Genomic DNA, 27,538 nt, shown 5'->3' with positions numbered 1-27,538 from the left:
CGCGTGCGCGTGCCGGCGGCGCCCGCCCCGCCCCGCCCCGCCGCAGCTCGGCGGAGCGACCGGGGGAGGGGGGAAGAGGGGTCGCCGCGTCGGCGCGCCTCGGTTGTTGCGTGCAGAGACGCGCCGGCTGATTGGCTGCGCCGCCGGCGGGGGCGGGGCCGCGGCGGCCGTTTGGCGGGTCGAGGCGCGGCGATGGCGGTGACCGTTACCACAGGAGCGGGGCCTACCTTTTCCCGCCTCCGCGGCTGGCGGAAGTGGGCCTGAGGCGGCTGCTGAGCGGTCACCGGGTCCCGCTGGGTCCCCTAGGCCGCGGGGCTGATCCCCGCTCTCCTGGCGGTGCGGGGAGAAGGGCTGGGAGCGCTGCGCCAGCTGCAGCTGCGGCGAGAGGCTCCCGCTGCCTCTCAGGCCTGGACCGCGCCGTCTCTCGGCTTTCGGCCGGGCCGCCAAGCCGCGGTCCGGTGGGGTTTTTACTTCGGCTCCGCGTCTTCCTGCCGCGCGAGACCCGAGGAGGAGGTTGCCCCTCAGGTAACAGCGCCGCGCTGCGCCTGCAGTAGCAGCGAGCGCGGAGGGGCTGGCCGGGCGGCGCCGCTTTCAGGAGGGCACTGTTTGCAAAACCGCCCGTCGGCTTTGAGCGTAACACGCGCCGTGAGAAATGCGGTGGGCTGACTTTAGTGCTTCGCCGGCCGAGGAGGCAGTCTGGCTTTTCCAAATCCTTTACTTTGTCTCTGGAAAAGGTGTCTTCGGGCACCCTTCGGAGCCGTTTGCACTGGCTTTGATTTCTTCCCTGCTCTGCAAAAGAATGGCTGACCCGGATCAGCCTGCCTGCGCAGCAGTTATTTCGGGTTTTATCTGCGCTTTTTTTCTACGTCGATTGTAAAGTCTTATATTTGAATGTTTCTGTGACACTGTTCTTGCGTTGCTGCAGTGGCTTGCTCTGCAAGCTTCCTGCGTTAATTATATGTTCTTCTGCCCTCTGTTCCCCTCGTCTGTACCCCTTAAGCTTTCACCTATAAAGTTCCTCTCTTGTATGCCCATTTTCTGTTTTTTGCTATTCATTAAAATGTCTATATTCTGTGGTGTTTTTTATTGTATTATAAGGTAGTACTCTGCTAATACTATATTTACTCTACTACACTAATCATTCTATTTAGGGATTTAGACCCTGTTCAGTCCTCAGTTTGCATTCATAATCTGTATATTGAGTCTTGAGTTACCCTGTTTTCTTTGGTTTACATAGACACTTCCTTGGAGGCAAAGTTGCATCTTTTTATGTGCTGGGCCCTGGAATTATTGGTGTATATGAGATCCCCTCATCATGTAACCATCTCTGCACCTTCATTTTCCTTCTCTCACTCTTGAACTTTCACATCTAGCCTGCTTGGGAACTTTTTTTCTGCGTGTGTGTGTGTGTGTGTGTATACACAATTGACCAGGAATTATTAGGCTTTTTTGCTAAACTGCCTGTAAAACTGGGTGTTTCAATGTTATCTAACATCCTTCATCTTAAACAAATGGCTTGTTTTATTAACAAAGCAGTAGCAGAACCAACAAAACTTGACTTTGTGTAGATCTGCCTCAGTGCTGAGTTCCTATGTGCATTATCTAGGCAACATTGAACTCAAATTACAGCCTTTATTTCAGAATAGCTAGTTTTTTTTGGTACTTTTAAGAACTTCGTGGTTCCTGTAACTTAGAAAATACCTTTTGTCCCTTTTGCTGTATTGAGGTCTGTCTTCGTACTTTCTGTTTCATGGTATTTCTGGGCCAAAGGAAAAATCCTGTGAGGAGGGTTGGTGATAAAGTGGTGAGGATCGTCTAACTTCCCTAAGTCATACAGGTCATAGTGGAAGAGCCTCAAGTATTGAACATATTGGCTAGTTCTTTGCTTATATTAACAAGAACAAAAAATATTTTGACTATTTAGTTCCAGTGTAATCAAGCAAATGACTGGGGAAGAACCTTCTTTCTGAAGAAGAACCTCTGTTGATCCATAGGACAATGCTGTATTTCGTCTTCAGAAAACGATGGAACTAAGTCTGTATCAGAAGCGGCTTTTGAAGGACATGCAGATACTGAATAATTGACTAAATGGAAGGCTTAAGTCGATAACTGTGAGAATATTTGCCAAATATGAACGTAGGTTATAACTACTAGAAAATAAATGTTGAAAGAACTTATGCCTTCTTCCCTTCTTTTCTTTACCTGGTTGCTATCCACTAGAAACACGCCTTACAATTCACAGGAAACCACTGTGGAAAACAGTGATGTAGTTTCTCAGTGAATTCTGGAAAGACTTCTGGACTCACAGAGGAAAACGTAATTTCTGGAACAGTGAACAAAAATAACTAATTAAACAGACTACTCAGATATAGCTACCTTATAAACATCACTGTAATATAAACAGAGCATTTGCTATTATATTCATTACAGGAAGTAAAATTCACATTTCTCTTTATTTTCAGGTACTGATGTTGTATTAGCCTTCTTCTGCTTTGAGTCAACATGGCGAAGAAATCGGAGGCTCCACTTTCCTTAGCTGACTGTCTCTGCCAAATTTGCATGGAGATCTTTGTGGAGCCCGTGACACTGCCATGCAGCCATACCCTCTGTAACTCATGTTTCCAACTGACGGTTGAAAAGGCTAGTCTGTGTTGCCCTTTCTGTCGTCGTCGAGTCTCTTCTTGGGCACGATACAACACCCGCAGAAACACTCTTATCAACTGGGAACTCTGGGAAAAGATTCAGAAGAATTACCCAAAAGAGTGTGAGCGCAGAATTAATGGACAGGATTTGGAAGATGAAAGTAAGTAAAATGTCACTTGTTCCACAATGTCTATGCATTACCCCAGTGATTAGTGTTAGTGGACTTTGGATGTTGTGAAATAAGAAACTATGCATAGACAGCTGTGTTATTGCTAGAAAGTGCTGGAAAGTGTCAGAGCTCTCATTTAAAAGGGACTAACTAAGGCAGAGAAATGGTCGTGCCTTTTTCTTTTGTAGTATAGAGAGGGTAAGTTATATATAAATTTAAGTGGATGTTTGTTGTTTTTGACACAAACTATTGGTGTATAGCTCACTGCTTGTAAAGACAGTAATGCATTACTAATACAACTTCAGCTGTAAAATCTGTAAACGAAGTTCAAGACTTTTTATTTAGTTATTTTTCGTCACTAACATGTAAGTGAAGTGGTGAAAATGTTTCAAGTCTCATATACTTCAGTTTATTAGCCGATTAGAAATTCCAGGGCTTCAGTTTATCCAGGAATCTCAATAGATGCTAAAATTGGGATGTGAGACGATACGAAGTGAAATCTGATCGACACCTTGCAGGAGGGTGGTTTACGTGTGTATTTTGTGTCTGGTTTGTTGTTATTGTTGGGGGGGAGTTGTGTGTGTATGTGGGTGGGGGGGGTTGTTTGTTTTTATAGACTGTTTTAAAATTTGACATCTTCTGACAGTTAATACTGGGGGGAGGCTAATTTTGAAGCGGCAACATTTTCTTTCCCCATACCTCTCTCCCTGTGCTTCCTAATATGTTCAATAGCAATACTGGCAATGATTGTTTAACACAAATCAGGGAACAATGGATGAGGTAACTTTAGAATTTCTCCAGTAAAGCAAGAACAAAACGCGTGACCAGATTGTTTTTGGTGATCTTCAGGTCTGTTGCATTAGAGTGACTTAGGACTGAAGATCTTGATTGTGTTGAGGGGCTAACTTATCCCCTCAGCAGATCATAGTATTCTGCCTAGGTATGTATAGCACAGTCAGAATATCCTTGGAAGAAAACAAAAGATTTAAAGTTCTGAATGGTTTGTTTTGTCCTTCTTGATTTTATGAGACATTGATCTACTTGCAGAATTATGAAGTCTTTTTTAATTGCAGAAAGTGAAGGACACTGTTTAACATACATACTTGCTTTGTATACAGGGCTTGGAAAATACTGACTGTTCTTGTTACTTAGTAACACACAGGCTACTCTTTTTTTAACATAACACTTGATTTAAATCAAATTATTCATGTATCAGCAAGGAACTTTTTTGTTAATTTTTTGTTGTTGAATGTCATAATTTTACTTTCTTCCTTTATTATTTTGGTTTTTTTTTTTTTTTTTTTCCTTTTCTTCCTCTCTGAATTAGTCTGTGTGTCCCAGCCACAACACCAGCTGAGCAAGCCTGGGGAACTGAGACAGGAATATGAAGCAGAGATTAGCAAGGTAAATCTAAAAATGTTTTCGAAAGTATAAATGTTTTGTATCTAGTTATTTTAATCTGAGAAGTACAGAATGACTTCATTAGCTGTTCAATTTTTTTTTTCTTCCTTTTCTGTATGATGTTTTGACACAACGATGTTATATATTTTCTAGTGGTTGTGGCAGCTGAAAAAAGCTCTTTTCCTGGTGGTTCATTTGTCTCCTGTTAAATCCTTTAGGGCAGCTGTATATGTCGTAGTATGGTGAAATGGATCAAGGAACTAGATCAGTCCACTGATCTGCTTCGCTGTCTAGTCCCCACAAACAGTTGTAATGAAATTTAGAGATACTTAAATGGAAAGATATTTAGAAGGCCATTGTTGCCACAAGAACACAGTAGTGATTCCCTAAAGATGAATTAAATTTTATCCTTTACTGAAGAGACTCTAAGGAGGATATATACTCATAGTGTACAAAATCCTGAATAGGAAAAAGAACTTCATATCACAATGATCTATAATCAAGTATGCAGAGACATTAAACTTAATGACTAGAAATGAGCCTGTCACAGAAGAGGGTTCCATGTCCATTTATGATACTGTCTAAAGTGTTCTGCTATTGGCATGTCATTTGTAACATATGAATACCATTTTGGAAGGAAAGAAGAAAGGGCAGGCAAGGAGAGTGCATGTTTTTAAGTGGAGCAAGCAGTTGTTGTTAAAGTAGAAATTACAGTTATTTTGCAGTTCGGACACACAGTTGACATAAGTTGAAAGAAGCAGACCTTGCTATTAGTTTAGCTGTTTGTGCTGGTACAGAGGGCTGTGTTTTCTGACAGTAGCTTCAGCTTGTGCCAGCTTAGTGTTCATCAAACTGCAGCCTTCTGGTCCGTGACTGTAAGTCAAGGTTGCAGGGTTAACTTTTCTAGACCTCTTGCTCCTCATCCAGAGAGTTTGGGACTTAAAACTCTTACCTGTTAACTTTTTTCACTCCTGCATGTTATGCAGGAAGTGAGGTCAGATAACTCGAATGATTTCATTTCAACTGACCTTTTATTCTTTTAATTCTAAATAAAAACATACCAATGTCTGTACTGGGTCAGACCACAGCCTCTATAGTTCAGTGTCTTTTCTCTAACAGTAGCCAAGAATGGTTGTCCAGGGAAGACTGTAAGAATGGGATAAATACGTATAGTTTTTCCACTGAGCACCTTCCCGGCCTTCAGCCATTACAGAGAAGAAACTTCCTTGTGTTTGACATAAGGCCACGTTTCCAAAGTTTTCCTCTGCCAGTTGAACTGTACCTCCTACCTTACCTTCTCAGTTGTTCCAGTATTTGTGGTAAAGGTAACATAACATGTCTTTTTATCTCTGCCAAGTAGGTGTGCTTCACAGGCTGGGAAATGCACCGAAGTATCAATACAGCAGAATGCCCAGGCAGCTATTAGTCAATACCTCACACTTCCCAAATAGAAGAGTTCTTCCAGGATTTAAGTGTCACCTTTTTGTTATCTGCATGCCTGCCCCAACCTTAAAAGGCTTTTATAGGTCCTCATGTGCACATACAGGTATTTCAGACTAGCAAACACTAACGTTTGGAGCTGTTTTGGCTTTCTTGTTGTACTCGCCTTCGTGATTTCCCTGAGTAACTGACCACAATTAGATGAACTTCAGTAATGATCATATAGTGTTTTCTTATTTACTGACTCCCTGTGTTATTCATGTTCATTTGAAAGTCGGAAAGGGAAAAAAAAAAATGTTTGTTTACTCATGGATCCTTCTTCATCCAATTCAGACATGGTACTAGTAAGAATTTCAGTTGGAAATAGTATCAGAATGCTCCTTTTTCCTAAAAGTGTTGTTCTTTGTTACAAGAGCAAGGGGAATGCGTGAAGTACGTGACCGTTGGATTCTCTTCTTGTGGTAGTTATGGGATGAGATTGATCATCAACAATAGCATCAATGGATAGTGGAGAGGGAAAAGCAGTGAAATACGAGGGGTATGAGGTGCTGTTAATAACATGTAGATATAGGCATTACAGACATATAATTTTAAACGAAGTCAAACATAAAGCTTGTGAATTGTTGCAGCTGTTGATGCTCTTCCCTAAAGAAAATTTCCAGATTCACTATCCAGTTCAAGAAAGCTTTATTCATTCTTTAGGTTACTCCAAAACAGACAGCGAAGTACTTAAGTGATTTCTTGAGTGCTTATCTGACTGAAGGAAGGCAGGCAGGTTCTTGCCCTGCTGCTTTGGGTTTTGCGTGTTCCAAGCGAATATAAGGACACAGAAGAGATCTGTACCATCTTCTAGACTTCCATGTTAATATTTGGAAATATGAAGATAAAAATAGACTGAGCAACCACTGCAGTCTAGCTCTCTTCCAGCCTTAAAGAATCTTAATTTTAGTTTCTCTGTAGATCCATATATTTGCAGATCTCTAATTGTTGTTAGTAACATTCATTTATTCACCTTTTGAAAACACATTTCCACCTTTATTAGCAAGGTTAACAGTGTAGTCTTACAAAAAACAAAAGGTAGGGCACAGTTATCAAATTGAAGAATAAAATTGATACTGTGCAGAGTCTTGCATCTTTGGAGTGTTCCTTAATTAAATATTGGTCTTGAAGTGTACAGTGTGTCTTTGAATAGTGGATCGCTCGCATTAAATGAATGTCACATAGGAAGACAATTTACAGAACCTCCTATAGTAGTAACCAGATACTTTTAAAAAAAAAAAAAAAATCAGGTGGAGGCAGAAAGGCGAGCACACGAGCAAGAAGAGAACAAAGCAAGTGAGGAATACATTCAAAGGCTACTAGCAGAAGAAGAGGAGGAACACAGATTAGCAGACGAAAGGCGGAAGGAAATGGAGAAACAGCTAAAGCAAGATGAAGAGTTGGCATGGCAACTGAGTAACAGTCTGGTGAGTTAGAATCAAGGACAAGGTTAGAATATGTTCATTTAGCGCAAGCAACTTAGACTTTTCAGAGCAAAAGTCCTAATTGAGTAATTTAAACTTATTTGAATTGTAGTTAGAAGCTGTTGTCAGCCCTCAGTGCTCCTTGACTGACCGTTAATGAAGAACCAGTTTTTGAAGAACCAGTTAGAGGGCAAACTACCCTAAACATGTCAACGTGTTTAATATGCACTTGAAACGCCTGCTAGAAACTTTCAGTGTGAAAAATTTTTAAACATTGTTTTTCTCCTTTTCCCCTTAATTTCCAAAATACTTGGAAAAATATCCATATCTATAACCTGCATTGAGAAAGGGAAAATACAATTACATTTGAGTAAGTTTAACTTGCAATATTTTTTTGCTACCTGATAGTAGTAGTTGTAATGATAAAACCTGAGGATTTACTATTCAAACAAAATCTCTTGTCCCTCAATGCTATAGGAAAGTGTATGCAGCCTGTAACAGTTCTTATTCTGTTACTATCTTACTTAGTTTTGTGAATTCCTTGGACAGAAATAACCAATTCTGTGACAGAAGTTTTCCAGTTTGTGTTTTACTTTGTTTTATATAAAGCTATTTTTACTTTTGAAGAATGAAGATGCCAGAGGAAACAGGCTCAACAGTCCTTCGCCAGCAGGCACTCTCTCATCTGAAACATCTCCAGTTAATTTATGCAAGATGAAGAACAGATCAAGCAGCTCAGGAGACATTCAGAAGTAAGTGGTCCAAGCTTCTGTTCTATAATTATTGGTCTGTTTCTTGGTATAGTGTATCTCTGCTCCATTTGCTTCATTGGAACCTTGCAGTCCGACTTCCCTGGATAATCTGGGGCAAATGTAAGCTGTTGAATGTTAAAACATGTCCTCATAGGACAATATGTAGGACAAGGGAAACACTGGCCTTGCTTCTGCTGTTTTTGTATGTCGGGGTGAAACTGAAGATCTTGATTAATGAAGGGGACTCATACTTCAAGAAAAACAAGCTTAAATAAGGTTTTTTTTTCCCCCCCACCCCCCTCCCTTTAAGGTATCTGTCTTCAAAGTCTCATCCTATGTTGGGATCAACATCGCTCTCTAGAACAACTGAAAGAGGCAGGACTGACTCTTGCTCTGTGGTAACTAGAATAATTTTCTATAAACTTCACTGTTAGTAATTACTGATTCCTCCCCCCCCCCCCCCCCCCCGGCCTCGCTTACAGTAATGCACATCAGCACTGGGCAATATCTTTCCCTTTATGAACTCCCTTTAGTATTCATGGTTCCTAAAAATGGAAAGGGAAGAAACCACGCTTGACGGTCAGCAGCCACACACCAACAGGTTGCTTGGATAGTTACCTTGTATAGCTAAGCAGAGGTTCCAGTTAATTAAACTTTACAGTTGAGAAGAACTTTGAAGTTTAAGTCTGTATCTTGTGCAGTATTTGTCTGCCCCTGGATGCTTGTTTTTTCTCAATTCATGAGTTATCACAAGTTCACAGACAACTCTAGTTGCTTTAAGTTTTTCCTCCAATTCCACAGCTTTTTTGAAGGTTTCAGTAACAGTTACTCCTCTGGTTTTGGAAAGGCATAGTTACTGTTTACATAAGCTTCTTCAGCAAGCTCTGGCCTGCAACTGATGACATATAAACTAAAATGATGATTCTACAGCTCATTGGCGGAGGTTGCACTGACTATCATTCACCATTTCACCAGTCTGTCTGTATATGCCTTGGTCTCTCCTGTTAGGCTCTTAAAGAAAATGAGCATGCTAATACCTGCAGAAGTTGATTTGAGTCACTGATAAGAGAAGAGAAGGCTGCCGTTGCTTTTTTTTTTTTTTTTTCCCAGTCTTCTAGCTAGGCTTTTCTGTAGATTGTTTTAAATACTCTTATTTATTTAACAATTTTGTATTTTTAAGGAGAGTATCCAAGGAGAAGTATCCAAGTTAATATCCCAGAGTAGTCATGAGCAGTGCATTTACAAGAAATGAAATTTGCATTTTATTCGTACCCACTGGTTTTTGATAAATTTATTTTATTGGGGTGTCTCTTTTCTTCAGGAAAGCAATAGCAATGAAAGCAGCAATTCTGTGTGGCAAGATGAGCAAGAGGAAATGCCAACACTGTCTCCCCAGCTGACCAGTGTGATTAAAGATTGTAGTGCTAACGATTCATTTTTAGAATCATGCATGAACTATTTAAGTGCCTCAGCTTCAGTGGAATTCACCACTGTCAAGCAGGAAAAAATACCAGGACCAAACTGTGCAGGAGATGAAGTTCCATATGCCATTTGTGGAATCGCAAAAGGGGAAGGGTCTAGAACTGTACTTCCTAGACTCAAAGGAGAAGCAGATGGAATTGAGTTGGACAGTGGCAGTTTAACACATGTAGAAAGCATAAAACTTGAAAGCTCACCTGAAACTACTACTTATATTCAGTCAGCAACCAATTCCATGGTGTCTGATAGCAGAAGTATAATTCATGGTCTCATGAAGGCAGCGGGAAAACCAGATGAAGAGAAACTGGAGAACCCTAAGGAGACCCCCAAAAGAAAGTTGGGGGAACCACTAGCTGAAGCAGTGGTTGACTTGGGCTTGCTTGATAAGAGGAGAAGAACTTTTCCAGAAACTTCAGAGGACCAAGGGGAGCAGATAAACGATTTTAATGTGCAAATGCAGAAAGCCTTTGAGCAGGAGTTCTATGAAAGGCGCATGCAAGAGGAGCAGGATAGGCTTCTGGCTCTGCAGCTACAAAGGCAGATTAACAAGGAGGAAAGGACACTTAATCGACGGAAGGGCTCTCCAGATGAGTACCACCTTCGCACCAAACCACCTCAGACTGCGAAAGACTCCCCTACTAGAAAGGGAAGTTCTAAGGTCGTGAAGGACTCAAAGCTACCAAAAAAACAGGCTGAGACAAATCACCGCAAGATTCGGAAAGGTTCTTGCAATGAAAACTGGCAGTCCCCTACCAGAGTCCGAATGAAATCGCCCAGCATCAAAGGCGGGAAAATTTTGAATTGCGTTGTTAATACCAGTGACTCAAATGATATTTGTTCGTTACCAAAAAATAAGCAAAAGACAATCCTTCAGATGTTTAAAAGATCTGTTGCAGAGTAGATCAACAGAACTACAGAGGCACGGTGAAATGAATGAGAATTAAAGCCATCGTAATGCTTTTTCCTGTGTTAAGGCAAAACTTCCTGTACAGTTTTAAAGTTGATGGTTTTGAGGGGAGTCACTTTGGGCCACAAGTGCAACCAAAATTGTGTTGTGCATTCTGAGAAGTTTTAGTAACTTATGCCCCTAGACCTTAAGTTTTAACTGGTCTTTTCTTGATTGCAGTTTATTTTCCAGGACTGTTTTTCATTTACATAGTTTTGAATGTAAAGGCTGTTTAAAAACTAAAAACTTAAAGTCTTAGAATGAAAATTTAGAGCCTTTTATGGGAAAGATGCGTATCTGCTGGAGGAAGCAAACAAAAAACTAGTACACATATACAGCTCTCTGCCCAACTGCAAGGTTGAGGCTTCACTCAGCACAACCACAATTTTGTTGAATTGAAGGAAGTTGCTGGAATGTAGATTGTTTGTTGAATGGCATTGTTTGCCTGGCATTTAACAAGTATTACCAGACAACCAGTCTTGCAGACTCTCTCTTTCTCTCTTACTATAATACACTATTATCCTAATTTTATTCAAAGAAGAAAAACTAGCTGCTCCTCCCACTGCCAAAGGGAAGGATCATTCATAGATGACAATAATGAAAATGGTTGTGGGCTTGTATTTGCCTCAGTTCATAGAAGTCGCTTCTGTAAATCTGACTTTCAAGACAGATAGGAAAAACATACTCTTGTCTTCTTAATTGCTAATGTTCTATAACTTTATAGTTAGATAGCAGTAAATATAAGTAATATTATAATTTCCCTTCTTAACCTGGTTTGAGTTTGATGAAAAGCATATAATAAAAAAGTAATTAGACCAGGAGACAGTTCTGTTGGCGGGGGGGGAAGCCAAAAGGGGAAAAACAACTGAAAACTTGAGTTGTCAGTAGTGAATTAACAAGTACAATTAAGGATTTATTTAATTCTCAGCTTTAGTTTAGCTATGGTGGCTGGGTATAACTTCCCCGTTTTTTTAGAGGGACTAACAAATACTGTCTTCCAGTTGGGTTTAAAAAGTAATGTCATTCAAATAAATAACAAATTAGACATGCAGAAAAGTTGATGTCTGTGAAAAGTGAGCTAGCTGCTAGTCAACAGACTAAGAGTTCCTATCATATTTCTTTCTCTGTTAGTATGAAACCAACTTTTGGCCTTTGTTTTGTACCAGTAGTTGCATTTTGTGTGTTTTTTCTTTTCTTTTTGACTAAATGTTTTTGAAGGAGAACAAAACATTAATCTCTGAAAAGTGTGTGTTGGTCACTGCAATTTAGCAAATGTTTCAAGTGTATACTTACTTGGACCTCACTGAAGATCGATAGATTGTTAACTCAGTTCTGGGAAACGTACAAAAAAACTTCTGACATTTTACATTTAAAAAAAAAAAAATTAAACTGAAGTTTTCTCAACAGCATGAACAGCCCACTAAGCCAAAAACATGGGTGTGGGGTTTGTTTGTTTTCTTTGCTTGTTTGTTTCTAGCAATTTGTAACAGTTCAGGAATGGGTTTCTCATAACTGGTTTATTCTAAGATGCTTTTTGAGAAAGTTACAACAGGCAACCTGTTATAAATCATTCACTTGTCTTCTCTTGTTGCTGCCTCAACCATTGTGCTTGGAAGCCTTTGTTCAATATGGATCTGTTCCTGTGCAGTCCTTAAGGTTGTTCAGTTCATTTTCTGTGCCACTTATCTTACCCAGCTGGTCACATATAATCCTCCGTTGATTAAAGTGTTTCTTTAAGGCAGAGGTACTGACTCTTTTTGGTGGTGGTTGTTCTTAAGTCATTTCTTCAGTCCTAGTTTACAATCAATTTCTTGAGTCTGATGTTCATTTTTTAACTTGCTCAGATGTTTAGTTTTTACTGTTGTGGGCCAAACAGTCTCTACTCCAGGACTTGTTACTTAATTTATTGTCAATTACCACAAACTTTTGATCACTGATTTGAGTTTTGAGAGAAAAACGTACACAATTAACACAGGGAAACACTTTTCCTTCCCTTTCCCCAGGCTCAGGTTCAGTCAAACACTGTTCCTTACCCCTTCCTAGTGTCAACCTCTCCTATTTTTGCTGAGAATTAGACTTCATCAGTGAAGCAATGAGTGGCCCAGGAGGTTGGGTCATGTGCCTACTGGTTTCTACCTGCTACTCTTTGCCTCTTAGTGAGGTTTTTCCAGCACTTACTTCTACAGGCTTCTCCATCTTGCTGCTGGAGCTTAGGGCACTGGTGAGCTGCAGTCACTCCCACAGAGTGGCTCGGCTGTGGTCCTTCAGGGTGTCCTTACTCTGGCATGGAGTGCCTACTTAAGCAAGGGTGCGTCTCCAGGCGTCTCGTTCCTGTTTGCTCTGTATCTCCTCACCTGTCTCCAGACGTATCGCATCTCCTCGCGTACCTGCCCTCCTAGAGGCTGCTCCTCTTTCTTAAATGTATTTGAGCAGAGGCATGGTATGCTCCTCTGCTTCGTTTAAGTTTTGGTGCAATGTGTCATCTACAGTTTCAAAGCCACTTGGAATGGGTTTTAATGGTGCAGGCAGTTCCTGGCCTCCTTCCACACAGGTCACCCCTGCTACCACTACCCTGCAATTATTGCCAATACAACTGCCTTTGCAGTTTGAAAAGCTTGACTTCTATGGCTGTGACAGTGTTTCTGTACCCCTATAAGGGTTTTGGATTTTTGCCTTTTTCTTCTGAATCACTTCTTTTAATGGCTAGCACTGAATCTCTGGTGTTTTGAGCTGCTATCCATTTATATGTAAGAAATAATCTTAACTACAGTATCAGAAGTTGTAATACATTTAATTAACTGTATTTTCCTCAGATCTGACCAACATTTTACTGCAGTACAGCTGACAGCCAGGTCCTGGTGTTTGTCATATACTCAGTGAAAAAGAGTGAGACAAAAGGGGGCTAGTTCTGACACTGTAACAAGCTGACACTGAGTAATGCATACTTAATCATAAGGAAGGAGGCATTTCGTTTTAAAAATGCAGCATCTGAGTTTATTGATTCAGCAAGGTTGTGCAGTCTAGCTGAGAGTAGGTTTCTACAAGCTGCAGTAAGCTACCCTAAGCTCTCAGCACTTGTGCCGGCTTTGGCACTCATAGACTCTCTATAAGCTAATTCAGCAATTCAGCTTGTTCATGGCTTATGGGAAGCATGCGGGGGGAGAGGGGAGGGGTTAAGGGAGAAGTAAGTCTCCCCTCTTCTGGCAGAAATGAGCCATGTGCAGCTAGCTCAGCTGCATATGAAAGCATGTCCTGATGCTTGGAGTTGCCATATTTAACACCAGTTTCATTCTCTCTTCCTCCGTTAGTCATTTTTGTGGATTCTTTTTTTCCTCCCCTTGTAATGTGTGGGTTATGTGACTCTTCCATATGAGGCTTATGAAATGCACTAAACTAATCCCAGTTAGAAGCTGGGTAAGAGGCTGTGGTGGGTTTTTTTTTTTTTTTCATCGTACTCCACTCTTTCACAAACTTAGTTCCTTGCAATAAATGGCAAATGAGCCAGTTTGTAGCTATGATTCCACTGAAAATAAAAACAAGAATTGCAGAAAGCCATTTCAAAGGTCTAAATAGTACATTGCTATATTTTGGTATTTAGTTATCTGTGGAGGTTGATGGGGTTGGGGGATTGTTTGTCTTTTTCCCCTCTACTGGATTTTGTCCTCTTGGTGTAAGCATGATCTTTTACATAAGAATCTTCTCTCTCTCTCCCTCTCTCTTTCCCCTCCTCTTCGTTTTAAGCTGTTTGGGTCTATCTTTTGACTTTGCATGCCCCACAGCTCAAGATTTTTCTTCTTTGTTCTGCATTTACACTTTTCTCAGCTTCTTAGAATTCACTTTAGCTTTGGCTTGACTGGAACAATCCTCATGTTTTGTAAAATACATCTTTCAGTGTAGAAACGTTTCAAGATTGTTGCAGTACGGATAAAAGCAAGACGAAAAAAAGGCCATCATCAGCTAACCGCTAACCTTAACTGGAAATACACCAAACCAAGAAGCTAGACCGGAAGGCCCGTCCCACAGCCCCTCAGAGATAGGTTTCTGCAATCGCTTGGGTCCCAGAGGGGTTCACGCTCGCTGGGCGTGGGGCAGGGTGAGCCCTGGCAGGCACTCGTTTGGCCCGTCCTTTTGGGCGTGGGTAGAACGAGGCCAGTGCTGAGCAAGTTTTGGTGGCACCCTATTTCCGTTGCTGCTGTGTGAAGCAGGTGAAAGCAGCCTTGGGCAGTTTGGGCCAGGTGATGGTGACTGACAGCCATTTTGTGGTGTCCCATTTGGGAAGCCGGAGTCCTCAGTTAGGCTGCCTGAGCCTATATAAGGGTTTGCTGCTGCTCAAAGGGGGTGAGCTCACCTTTTGCCTCGAGCTAGCTCAGCTCACCCAGTTGGCAGGAAAAAGAAGTGCCAAAAAGCAAAGAGTTTGGCGGGCTCCGTTGTTTCACTGGGGTCCATAGAGGATCCAGAGCCGGGTGGGAACTGGGGGTGGGAAGAGGAGCAAGAGAGGGAACCCCTCTACCCATTTTCATGGCGTTGTCCTCTGGTCTCGGGGACGAGCAGCGCGGAGCTGCTGACGGCCGCAGCGGGAGGGAAGGGGAGGCCGCGGGGCGGGGCGGGGCGCGTCGCCACGGCAACGCCCCCGCCCGCCCGGCGCGCAGTGTCCCCGCGGCGGCTCCCAATAAAGCTTGACAGCGCCATTGAAGGCGCCTCCCCGGCGGCGGGGAGAGGAAGGGGGCGCGGGCGGGCGCCGCGCCTGCGCAGAGCGCGCGGGCCGGCGGCGTGCGTGTTGTTGTGCGGCGGCGACAAGATGGCGGCGCATGGGGGCTCTGCGGCCTCCTCGGCGCTGAAGGGGTTAATCCAGCAGTTCACCGCCATCACGGGTGAGGCACACGGAAGCCCGGGCTCGGCAAGACCGTCGAAGGCCGGGGCAGTTTCTCGTTTAACGGGCTGTGGCTCCCCGTCTTCGCTGCAGCGTCCTGGCCGCCGGGGAGAGAGGCGGCAGCCCTAGCGGGCCGGGGGCGGGAGGCCGGGCCCGCCACGGTGGGGCGGGAGCAGAGGCCTGCGGCGGGAGGCGCTCCCCCCGCTGCGCGGGACGAGGCGGAGCGGTGCTGGCGGGCGGCCCCGGGGCACGTTACCGCGCGTCTCCCGAGGAGGCTTCGAGCGCGGGCGGGGCCGCCTCCCGCTGCCGTCGCCGGCCGCCTGGGTGCAGAGGAGGAGGGAGGGGGCCGGGGGGGGCCCGTCGGTGGGGCCCTCTCCGGGGGACTGGCCCGGCCCGGCCCGCGCCGGTGGCCTGTGCCGGGGGCGCCCCAGGGCTGGGACAGGCACCGGGATCGCGGTGTGCCGGGGCTCTGCGAGGCGAGGTGGCGGCTCCGCCAGCAGTAGCGGAGTTTCCGTGGTGCCTCTGCCCTGTATTTCGTGCGTGTGCTGGGATTCCTCTTCGGTTTTGAAGACAAGAGCATAGAGACTCCTTTCAGTTTTTTGCACCTGCCTGAGCTTCTGGATAGTAAACTGGAAGTGTTCTCTGTCAGTTAGCAGTCTTGATACACTGATTCTTATTCTCTTAACATAGTAAAAATAAAATACACAGTAGAGATGGAGACTAGAACTTAACCCTGAGTTTATGTTTAAAAAAAATCTCTTCAAAAAACATGGTCAACTTACTGAGAATTTCATTTTAGGTATGACCTGCTATTGCTGTTACAAGTCTAAGTTTACTTTAGCTTGTGTACTTTGAGCACTTGACCCGCTTTGCATGTAATCTCATAAGCAAGGGGGAAACTATAATGAAGCAGATTGCATATCAAATACTGAAGGAGTGTTTAATAAAACCTTTGTGAAAACATCTTTCTTTTTGAGTAGAAATAAATGAAAATACTTTTATTTCAGTGACTTTAACCACTTAAATTTCAGGTTATGCCCCTTTACTCAGACTTTAGTGCATTCGGATCTTGAATACAGGTGTTGAGGATGTTAACTGGTAAACTGTGAATGTACTGGTAGGGTGCTCTGGGAAACTATTGATCACTCGCTCGTTTTTAGAGAAGCCACTTAAAATAAACCCTCTCAAATAAAAAGAACCTACAGCCAATATGTTTTCCTTACAGTGTATGCCTGTGTGCTCTTTTCTTTTTGTTGGTTTTTTTTTTTTGTTCGGTAGAGCCTGAGATATTTGCAAAAAGCTAACGAGGCACGTTGGAGTCACGCTAACTTGTCCTTCCTCACAGCTTTTCTGTTCATACAGATGGTTTGTTAAGCACAAGAGCCCCCATCTTACACGTTCAACAAGAAAATAAGAACCTACTTGACTTCACGCATCCACTATTAAAGTAGACTTTGGAAGTTTTGTTTTTTCATTTTAGCAGAATGTAACATTATATCTAAAAGTCTCTTGTGGAGCTTGTCATGCCGCTACTGGCACTAAGTGACACACGCTCAAAAGTGCATACCCTCAGTGGTTTGTATTACCAGCTTTCAACTTTGATTTGTGAGTGTACAGAATTACTAATTATTTTAGGGAGGAGACTAAATAAATAGCCTATGACAGTTTGATTCTAGAGAACCTGATAGTGAGGAATGAGGAGAAATAGTCCTTGAATACATTTCTCTTCTCCAGATGGCAGAATAATTTTGTTTCTTTGCTGTCCTTATCAATAAAAGTAGTGCTAAAAGAATCTAGCTCCTATATATCTTTACCAGTGAAATTATGTGATCTCTGTTATCATGTTAATGTTTTTGGTACTTGTCTTGGCCAGAAGACAATATTAAATATTTGTTAAGTCTCAAAACAAACTTTGATTTCTTTAGGAGTGATGGAGAGTTGGTCCAAACACTTTGAGTGTTGGTAACTCTTTAACAATACAGAGCTTGATATCATTTTTCATCTAGTTCTTCTAAATTAACAATTTCACAGGACTGTAAAGTGAGGTTGGAGGGTGATATGTCTATTCCAAACTATAGAGGTATTGTTTAATTGTTTCAGTTAAAAGCTGATTAATTCATTTAATTAATTAATTAAAAGCTGATACCGAAATGAGCTCCTTAAAATACCAAATAACGGTTTGAATGAACGGATGCTTTCACATCTTTTTGTAGATGTCATTAGTTTTACACTTTTTTCAGTTTGATTAAGGACTTAAAATACAGCTGACTGCCGTCAAACTACACTTTTCCTCGCAAGTTGATTTAGGAAAACTAGTTCACTCAAACAATCTGTCTTTCTTTATGATTTAATGCAATGGAGTAGGTCATTGAGAATTGATTTATCTGGACAGTTTCAAAGTGTTTTACTTGCTAGACCATTCAAGCTAGAGCTTCTTGAGTCTTTTCTGGAAGATCTCAGAAACATCTAATGAAAGACAGTTAAATGCATTTTGTCCAAACAGATGTTGACTCTGATTCTGATGCTAGGAAGCAGTGTTTTCTTCACCTCAGTGACTTGCAGGGAGCCTTAAACTTGTAAGAATGAGTACAGATCCAAAGCTACTCCCAAAATGGTTCATTTGCATTTTGCTGTTGTTCTGCTCTACTGGGCTTCATATATACTATTCAATAACCCACCATCTCCACACAGATGCTGGGGTAAGCAGACTGTTAAGGGAATGGGCAGCGAGAGATTCCAAAGGTGAAGATGCTTTTGTTGGTTGTATGATTTTTGAGAAGGTCTTGGGGAGGTGAGCCTGACCCTCTGAGGCAGAGGTGATGCTAGGAACTAGTGTTTCATCTTGAGCACCAAGAAGACGACTGTGTTTAATTGGGCTTAGGAGCTGTTTGAATGAATGTTAGTCATTACGCAATTAACTGTGCAGACAGGTGCTATTTTCTGCATTTTTGTCAGCTGTTTCTTAACATCTGTGCTTTCCAAACTGAGCTTCTGATGATGTGCTTTTGCCCTTTAGATATAGGGGTGCAATAATAAAGCAGGAAACCTTTTATTCTATCTTTAAATATCTGTTATAACTTGATGAAGTTATAATTTAATGAGAAGCTTTAGCTCCTGATATAGTATTCTCCCTGTTAAAATAGTAAGTGTGGTTTTGGGTTGTTGTATATCACAACAGAAGTCAAGCTTGGTATGCCTATTAACTGTTTGGAAATTTGTATCAGAAAAAGGTCTGAAGTCTAGTAAGGAACCTCACTTTGACTGGGACAGATCTTACTTTCGCTGCTAGTTGATTGTATTATCGTAATGCTTAGGGGTCAGCGTCCTGCTGTTTTAAGTGCTGTATAAACACAACATGTAGTTGTCTTCTGTCCTGTAGCTCTTTTTATGATTGTTACTTTCTGTAAGTTTTTTTCTGTTGTTGTTGTTAATAAGGTCTCTCTCATATGTACTTCAGAACTGTTTGGAAATTTGTGTCAGAAAAAGGTCTGAAGTCTAGTAAGGAAAAAGAAAAACCATGCTAAATCCCCTCAAATGGCTTCCACTAAGCGTTCTCCTTATGGAAAGAAGTCTGACTGTCTTGTATTCACATATCCCCTTTCCCCCTGAGATACTTGTGTTTGTCTCATTTCGTTGTTATACTTTAGCGACAGCTGGTGAACTGTTCTTTCTAATTACTAAGATGCTTTAAGAGTGTGAAAGCTTGCTGATGAACAGTTCCTAGCACTTCCAATCAGAATGGTTTCTGAAGAATGCTTTAATTTTTCTTTGACATTACAGGTGCCAGTGAAAGTGTGGGAAAACATATGCTTGAAGCGTGCAACAACAATCTGGAGATGGCTGTCACTATGTTTCTGGATGGTGGAGGCATAGCAGAGGAGCCTAGCACCAGTTCTGCAGGGGTATCTGCTGTTCGACCACATACAGAGTATGTACCTGATGAACGCCTATATAAATGGGTAGTCTGTGTAAAGAACTTAATTGTGAAAGGTAGAACAAATAAAACAATTGTCATTTCTCCTAACCTGCTATCACTTCACTACTTCTTCTTCACACATGCGTCTTTGGTGATCTTGTCTAACTGATTGCTCCGATACTGTTCTTATTTAATAAGTTGTTCTGGTAACTGAAGCACAGGATTTGGAGTCTGGGCAGCTTGCACCTCACTTTGACTGGGACAGATCTTACTTTCACTGCTCGTTGATTGTATTATCATAATGCTTAGGGGTCAGCGTCCTGCTGTTTTAAGTGCTGTATAAACACAACATGTAGTTGTCTTCTGTCCTGTAGCTCTTTTTATGATTGTTACTTTCTGTAAGTTTTTTTTTTTTTTTGGTTAATAAAGGTCTCTCTCACATGTACTTCAGAAGTACTTTCCTGCTTATAATACTGCTTTGGCAGGCAGAGATCAAGACATTAAAGTGGGAACCAGTAGTAAGAGTTTCTTACTTCTAAATTGCCTCAGCAATCTTGACTTATGTTAGCTTGTTAGCTAGAAAGAATTCCATTGTTTTGGTCCTTATAAAACGTGATGGTCTCAGTCCCATTTATAAGGCTTTTCTTTTGTTGTCTTAAATGCAGCTGGATTTGGCCTTGGAAGGGCTAGATCATGTCAACTAATATAGAGAAATAAGCAACTACAAAATCTACATTAGCATCTTGCACATCTGTTCCAATGAAGGACAAAACTGTAGCACTTGGTGGCAGAGAATCTTTCAGTGCTGCTTATTAATCTGTTTGCTTGGGATAAATAGAGTATTTTGAGTGGAAGCTGACTGGTATCAGTCACATTCCTTAAGTGTGCTAAATTAAACTTAGCCAGGCTTTTCCTCTTTATGAAAACCTCCCGTTTCAGGGAAACTTTTAAAGAACCTTCTTGCCACTCGTACTTCTGAAGCACATGTATGAGTTTAAACAGCTCTTTTGATACTAACCATTAAAACCGATGTTAAGTGCCTTCCTGCTTGAACCTTTGGCAGGTAATGAAGTTAAAACTCTGTAGGTATTAGTGCTCTTATTTCTAGACAACTTCTGGCACATCAGTGACTTAAGATTCAAGTTTTTATTGGAATCCTTTCTTTTATACTTGACACCCTCCAGGTGCTGGTCAGCTTAGTGTTACTTCTAGGAAGAGAGAGACATAAATATGCAAATGCAAAATGGAGAATAACTAGCTTCACAACAGCAATCAAAGATGTGGAGGTTAATAGCAAGGTTAGTGCATCTTGCTGACATTATGACATTATGAGAGCCACAAACCACCTACTTTAGACTTTGGAGAGTTTAGGGAAGAGGGCATTTTAGGAGTAGTTGTAGGCAGGATATAGCAGTGAATTTTCCTGGGTGAGCCCATGCCCCCCCCCCCCCTTTTTTTTTTTTTTTTTTTTTTTTTTTTTTTAGATCCATGGGCTAGGTGACCACACTGAGTATGTGATACTGTTTCATAGCCCTTGTTCTTTTATTTCTTGGAGTTATGATTACAGAATATCTAGCAGTGTCTGCAGCCATAGCTAAACTGCTGATTATGTGAGGGAGTCTAGCTCTGAAAGCAAAGAATTATATCAGGGAAAATGTCCATTGTTGTTCTAGCTTACTTGTTTGTTTATGATCTGTGTGATGGCATTCTACAAAATGGGATATCTTAACAGAAATTCAGTGTAAAAAAATAATAATATATATATTAGCTGTTTTGCTCTCCTTAGGGTAAGGCTTCAGCTGAATCTGAATAGTTCACCCTCCTTCAGAAAAAAAGTATTGGAAAATTGGAGAATCCAGAGGAGAATGAGATTTGGGAAAAGTTAACTTTTTCTTAGAGGATGTTGTTTTCCTTCCTCTGGAAAAGAGAGAGGGCTATGAGTGACAAGTGGAAGGAATAAGTTTTCCAGTGGGAGAAAGCTTGTAATAAGGAGGATACAAATAATTTATTTTCCTCTATGTAAATAATCAGAGGAGGAGGGTTGCCAGAGGATTAATTAGCAGCAAAGAAGTTTAAGAAAGTTACTACAGGAAAAAATTCTGTTTCAATATTAGAATGATAAAGCCTGGGATCTGGTCATCTAGGGATTTGTGTAATCATTTTATTTCAAGGCTTTAAAAGGTCACCCATGCCAGATCTTAATGCAGAGTGTACCAAGTCCTGCCTCAGTGCCATGAATGGGAGTAGATGGTCTTTTGAGGTCCATTTTGACCCAAAGTCTCTGATTCTGTGCAACAGTATAGCAGTGTTCTTAGCTGGTTCAAGTTCCAGGAGCCTTTGGAGTACAATGGGAAGTGGTTTATATAGGCTTGGAACATTATCATCTCTCTGACTTTTTTTTTTTTTTTTTTTCCTTTTCCTCTTTGTTAGGGATGAAGTGCGAGCTCCAATTCCTCAAAAACAGGAAATTTTAGTAGAGCCTGAGCCTTTGTTTGGAGGTAAGTATATGTTCTTATTCAGTTTTTGCATTTTCTTTAAATGCCCTGAGATGAGCTAAGTGACAAAAGAAAGATGGAACTTTCTGAAAACGAAGAAAGCAGTATATATTTTTGTTCTGTTTTTCCCTGCTACAACTCTGCATCCATGTAACATGATTGCATACTGTTATTAAAGACCTCACACATTAGAGAAGCTATATTCTCAGGGATATCAATTTGCTAACTCTTGTTTCATGAGACTTTGTGAGGCAACAGACGGTTAGCTCTGCTAAATATATACCAATGAGTTAGTAGTGTACTTGGGGTTCAGAACCGTGTGGTACTGCTGTAAAAGTGTTCAAGGTGGGTAGGATAAAAGCTTGAGGTTTGACTGACAAGTGAAAATGGGTAATCCAAAGAGGACAAACACTTGCTTCTCAGGGAGATGGGAGAGATAGGAAGAAGACCTAACCTATATGATTGCTCATCATTTTCTTCATTTCTCCTTTAGGAATTTAGTTTGCTCTTCAAACTGCGTCTTGCAGCTAGTTTTCATGTTTGCTGTATGAAGCTGGTTCTTGCTTTTGCTTTAGAAACATCTTTTGCTCTAATTAAAGAGGTAATGCAAGTGCTTTTGAGTGCTTACCTAATACACTCTCTAGCACTTTTGTAGTGGTACTTCTACAGCAGCATAGGAGTAGAACTTCTGTATCATAGCTGGATTGCCTGGTTCACTGTCCTCTCCTTTTGTATAGTTCCACATCTGTATGGAGATCTAAGGCTCCCTCTGTGATGTTCCTCTAGCCTTATGAGGCTCTGTCCTTATGTTTACCAGGCTGTTTCTAGCTGTCTGTATGGCTTTCATCTGGATTCCAAGTACTACCCTTTTCATCAAGGAAAGGCATGCAAGCACTCATCTTTAAAGCAGCCTCATACCTATAGGAGATGTGCTTTTCTTATTGTTTAATTCCTGTGCTAGAGAGGAGTGTGATGCAAAGCTTCAGATTTAACCTAGAATTGACTTTCTGTTGATCCTTTTGCCAACATTAAAGTGGTCTTTCTCCAGTATGAAAAAGCTTTGAGGTGATTCGAGAGGAAGATCCCCTGCTGAGGGCTCTTTGAAGACACAACACCAGCTTGTTTCTGTTGCTTTCTTTGTGGCCCAGCGGTTTTTGACAAAGGTCTGCAGAATCCGATGGTTTCAAGAACCTAAGAAGTGCAGGAGTAAGATCTGTTGACCCTTTTCTCTTGGTCCTTCTCTACCCACCTGTCACACACTGGTCATAGGCACGCTGTCCCTGAGTGCCATACTAAGGCACGCTGTCCCTGAGTGCCATACTAAGGCAATCTGTAGCTCGGTGGTGACCTCCGAGCTCGGAGGTCTGTAGCTCGGTGGTGACTTTCTCATCAACTAGCGGTAATATTCTCACTAAGGCCACTTCTGTTCATAGCGTGAAGCAGCTGGACAACTCAGCTGAAACTGGAAAGCTGCTCCACTTCTCTTGGTCCTTTCAGCTCTAGCCTCAAGTGGGGGATGTTCCAGTTTCTGGGTGTCACAGCACCACATAAGAATGTTCACATTAGATTGGGGTCTCTTCTAGTTCAGGAGATGACCTTATCCTTCCACCAAAGCCCTCTTGCCCTACAATGAGCAAACATCTACTTGGACAAAACATCTACTGGTGGACTGCTGCGAACATCTTCACCAGCACTGGACCATTGCTCAGCCTGGGAAGGCAAATGTTGCTTTTTCTGAAGTCATCCTTCCAAGCTGCAGTTTAAGTTGCTTTAAAGATGGCTCTAATAGGTTGTGCTTGTGGCTAAGCGTTCAGAGGAGAAAGAGATGTTGCTTACAGGAGTTAGAGGCATTTCACACAGGAACGTTCCTCTTCCAGTTTTGCTTTCATTTATCTTGATACTCTGGACTTCAGAAGAATGCAATGAACAAGAATTGTGTCCCGTTCTTTACGCCCTTAGTGCGAAGCAAGATGAAAGATGCTGCATGCAATATGGTGCAAAACCAGAAAGATCTCTAAAAACAAGTTTTGGAGGTACTTGCTTTCTGAACTGTGCATAGGTCATTCTTTCTCCCAGTAAATAGATTTTTCTTATGGATTTCCGGTGCGTATATGTTCTGTTTCTCTTACTCTGTTTAACTTGTTTAATATTTATCATGTCTTGTAACAATTAAGGCTTGAAAGTACTATTTTAAAATAATTTTTCTTTCAATTAGTAGAAATTCAGAAGAGTAGTCAGATTAAGTTTTGATAGACAATTTTGTTTTGGGCCCCAAGAAGAGCAGTTTTGCTGTACAAACAGGACTTCAGTCCAAGTCATTAGTTGGAAGTGGCAGAGGCCTTTTAGATACTGTGCCCATTACCTGCCTGGGCCACTGTCTCTACCCAGCTGCAGTTAATTTGTTGTAAAGATTTCCTTACAGATAATACCTGGATCTAGTGGAAGAGTCTGGCTGTTGCCAACCCAGCCAAGAATTTGGGACAAGATCTAGATGAGAGATTGGACAGGAGTAGCAATGCACTGTAGGAAGAACAAACGTGTTTCTGTTAACAAGGAAAATTTCCTTCTGCAGGGTTTCATTTTTGGAGGTTTTTATCTACTTGAAGGCCTTTTATAAAAAATCCTGATTGAAATTTTGACAGTTTGATGCTGTGATAGCATTTTTAGTACACACTGATGAGTCTTTGGCGTGCTTGATGAACCCATCAGGGAAGGCTAACTTTAAACTTACATGTATCTTTGATTTATGTTTTGCTTCTGTGGTAAGGCTTGCTGGAGGGAGGATGTGATAGAAAAGAAGAGGTCTTATAAACTACCTATTTCCATGCTCCTTCAGGTCTTCGTTCCTCCTTTGTGTATGCTTTGAGTTCTTATTCTGTTGTCCTGCAGATGTGATATGAAGTACTAATGCATAATACTTTTGATAGTATACCTTTAAAATAATTATTGAAATACTTTTTTTTTTTTTTTTTTTTTTTAAAGCTCCTAAAAGACGCAGACCTGCCCGCTCAATATTTGATGGCTTTCGGGATTTTCAAACAGAAACCAGTAAGTATGTGCAGATCGGTATGTTAGAAGTTTTTTTTTTTTTTTTTTTTTAGTGCAGCTGTGGTTATGTAATTTCCACTGTTGACTGTGACAGGTTTCAGTCATCAAATGGTTTTAAATTGCGCACTGTATAACAAAAGTTATTTTGGAATAACGTTATTAGGCTGCTTATTGTGGTGCCAGTACTGTTTGCTGACATTTCTTTTCCACATGTTTGTGGTTCATCTAAAGTTGAATGTTTATTTTGGGGGGAAAATCTTAGATTTTTCTGGGATGACTGAAGGGAAACTACTCAGTAGTGGACATATGAAGCAGATACTGAAGATGCTGGTCCAAACACTTGCCTGTATTAGCACAGGTGAAACAGTATGCCTGTTCTCTCTGGTCTGGTATGGCAAATACTTTCTTGGTAACTCAAAAAATATATTTTCTGCTCTGGAAGGAATTGAAAAAGAGAGAAGAATCTAAAACCTGTGTGGGAATTGAAGTTCATCCACTGAATTTTTTTTAGATGGCCAGTGGTGTTTCTGGCACTTAGGTTAGGTTTGGGTAGCCCTGGGGCTTTTTCCTTGGCAGCACACAAAGTTCTCATGAATTTAATAGCTGTTTACCACTGTCTATTCATTAATATGCAGACTCTCTAAATGATAAAGCTTTGGCTGTTATTTAAAGCATTAAGTCTCATAGAAGATGATTCTATGACAGATGAAGACCAAATATATCATAGCTGAGTTAGAGTGGTCATGCAGCTGTTACCACTTATGTTCCCATGTAACCATGGACCAGGTTCCTGTGTAGTTAAGTAATGTTTGAATGCCGAACTGAAAATGAGCATCAATAGTTTCTGGTTTTCCCTAACAGGTTTTGTCAGGGTTTTCCAGTAATAAACTAATTACATACTAAAGGCTGATATGTAAATTAAAATTCACAATTTACATAATTGCCACACCCTTAACTTTTTGTCATGATCTCCATTCTGTTGTAAGACATTTAGAGAGGCACAAAACGCAAAACTGTTGTGAAGGTTTATAATGAAACTTTATAATGCTGTACGGTGATGCTTCATAGGTAAATATCGCGCTCTGGCTATCTCTGAAAAAGTGTCCCTGGCCATAAAAGTCCGGATTATTTCCTGGTTCCAAGGCCCAGTACACAGGGATACATTTTTCCCCATGAGCATCCAGTATCTACTCAAAAATGGTTTGTATGCTATGACCATTGTCAGCTATTTCACGACTGGAAAGCTTTTGGGTCGTGTGTTTGTTATTCCTCATTTTAACTGACTTGGATTCATACAGATGCACTGATGAAGTGCATTTTATGTAAGCAATTGTTGTGATTTACTCCTATTGCATATGGTCATGTGTATGTAGGTAGGAAATGTGTTCTGCATCGTTTTGAATGGAAGTGATACCACTGACAGAAACCTGCTCAAAATATGGTACTTAGTGTAAAGGTCTGAAAACCTGCTCACCTGTGAGAGATGGTGGTATCCTGAGTCAACTGTGGGAAGATTAGATATTTAATATACACTTCTGAAGATATTTCTTCACATAAAGTAAATATTTTTGTTCTTTTTAAGGAATTACCTTAAGGTCAGGAGATAGAAACACCAATAGAGGAATATTCCGAATAAAGATTATGATGTTACAATCTAGCTCTAAGTTGCCCCTTTTGAAAGTGTTACTGAGGAAAAGTCAATTGTTTTCTTCATTTGTTTGCGAGTACTGGTATATGACCACCTCCGCTGATATTCACGTTTCATAAGAAAATGTTAAAGTGAAATAAATGCCCACTGCTTGAGAGAAAATGGAACAAGCAGGGTGCTTTCAAGGACCTGCTTGATAAGCTCAAGCCTGATCTTATTAACAGTTCATTTTGTTCATTGTGGTCCAACCTTATGACTCTCGTGCTGAATTTTTGTGTACAAGGGTATAGCCAATAATAAATGTACTTCTGAGTATTTTGTCTAATTCAACTTCCTTTCCTCCTGGGGCTATGCAGTTCGACAGGAACAGGAGCTACGAAATGGAGGGGCAGTAGATAAGAAACTTACTACTCTGGCAGACCTCTTCAGGCCTCCCATTGATCTGATGCACAAAGGCAGCTTTGAAACGGTAAGTCTGTAACTTGTGCTGAAGTTACTTATGTGTGTACAGAATGAAAGCCCTGTATTAGGCCATTGGCTGATGGATCCATTTATAGAGTGATCGTATAATAAGTTACAAGGAACCATTTAATGATAAATACTTGTCTGACGCACCGCATGTTGATGACTTGGGAAGGATTTAACTAAAGGTGATGGACCACTTTTATTGTTATGTTTAAATGTCAGTGTGACTAATTGCACTTGGTCAAAGACTTCTGTGCAAAAATGAAGCTGGTCAAAATGGAAAAATTGTATCACTTGAAGTATGTCTGTAAAGCGTGGTATAGAAATAGCTGAAGTAAAACTGCTTTTGATAGATGAACAAGTACGTTACAGTTACAAGGGGCACCATAGTTTGCAGCGCAGCCCTGCTACGAAGCTCTCGGGCAGAGCTATGCTGACATGGCTAAACAGTTTCTGATACCTGACCTAGTACAGAAATGTATCTGTACATGAGCTTTATATTCAGTAGAGGTCTTGTTCTTGTACAAAATCACGGTGGCTGTCTTTCGCACCTGGTAGCGATGGATAAAATATCCACGAGATTGTCTCCCTGAGAAAGGCACTGTTAGCTTTAAATAATTTCGGGTGTCACCTTTTCTATCTGTGTAGGCATTCGTGAGTCTAGTCATAAGTTATGATTTGGATCCAGTTACCTAACTCACAATTAGACATTATAAAAATCAATATATCTTTTCATTGTTTTTAGTTTATAACTTCCAGTTATTCTTACTTCAGAACTTGAAGCAAGTACTGAACTTTCACCT

At 41.2% G+C, this 27,538-nt stretch overlaps 2 protein-coding genes across 6 annotated transcripts in view; both read left to right on the top strand.

The window, feature by feature from the left end:
• Positions 1–144: 144 nt before the first annotated feature.
• RNF168 (ring finger protein 168) lies at positions 145–12,036 on the top strand. 2 transcript variants are annotated; one of them, XM_009666842.2, is made up of 7 exons: positions 145–525; positions 2,463–2,803; positions 4,140–4,216; positions 6,943–7,119; positions 7,744–7,868; positions 8,179–8,266; positions 9,190–12,036. In XM_009666842.2, exons 2-7 carry the CDS (start codon positions 2,503–2,505, stop codon positions 10,246–10,248), a joined length of 1,827 nt encoding a protein of 608 aa, XP_009665137.1. In that variant the 5' UTR covers positions 145–525; positions 2,463–2,502; the 3' UTR covers positions 10,249–12,036. The 2 variants fall into 2 exon arrangements, with proteins under 2 accessions (XP_009665137.1, XP_068811035.1); XM_068954934.1 differs by lacking the exon at positions 145–525 and adding an exon at positions 617–2,111.
• Positions 12,037–14,995: 2,959 nt separating this feature from the next.
• The window catches only part of UBXN7 (UBX domain protein 7), a 34,976-nt gene continuing 22,433 nt past the window's right edge, over positions 14,996–27,538 (top strand). For 2 of the 4 annotated variants that reach the window (XM_068954936.1, XM_068954937.1), the window contains exons 1-5: positions 15,035–15,164; positions 18,944–19,091; positions 21,510–21,577; positions 24,557–24,622; positions 26,627–26,739. In XM_068954936.1, coding sequence (XP_068811037.1) covers positions 15,092–15,164; positions 18,944–19,091; positions 21,510–21,577; positions 24,557–24,622; positions 26,627–26,739 — 468 coding nt within the window. In that variant the 5' untranslated portion in view covers positions 15,035–15,091. Of the gene's footprint in view, positions 15,165–18,943; positions 19,092–20,263; positions 20,378–21,509; positions 21,578–24,556; positions 24,623–26,626; positions 26,740–27,538 lie in introns of those variants that run through there. The other 2 variants (XM_068954935.1, XM_068954938.1) reach the window with 2 other exon arrangements.

This window comes from Struthio camelus, chromosome 9, assembly GCF_040807025.1.
Source record: "Struthio camelus isolate bStrCam1 chromosome 9, bStrCam1.hap1, whole genome shotgun sequence".
Classification (NCBI taxonomy): domain Eukaryota; kingdom Metazoa; phylum Chordata; class Aves; order Struthioniformes; family Struthionidae; genus Struthio; species Struthio camelus.
The sequence above is the reverse complement of the archived record's forward strand: the minus strand, read 5'-3'. Positions and strand labels throughout refer to the sequence as shown.

Excerpts from the sequence above, each read along its gene's own strand:
- RNF168 (XM_009666842.2), top strand. The coding sequence starts at position 2,503 with ATGGCGAAGAAATCGGAGGCTCCACTTTCCTTAGCTGACTGTCTCTGC. Across the intron at positions 4,217-6,942 it reads ATGAAGCAGAGATTAGCAAG|GTGGAGGCAGAAAGGCGAGC; the intron begins GTAAATCTAAAA and ends AAAAAAAATCAG. Across the intron at positions 8,267-9,189 it reads GGACTGACTCTTGCTCTGTG|GAAAGCAATAGCAATGAAAG; the intron begins GTAACTAGAATA and ends TCTTTTCTTCAG.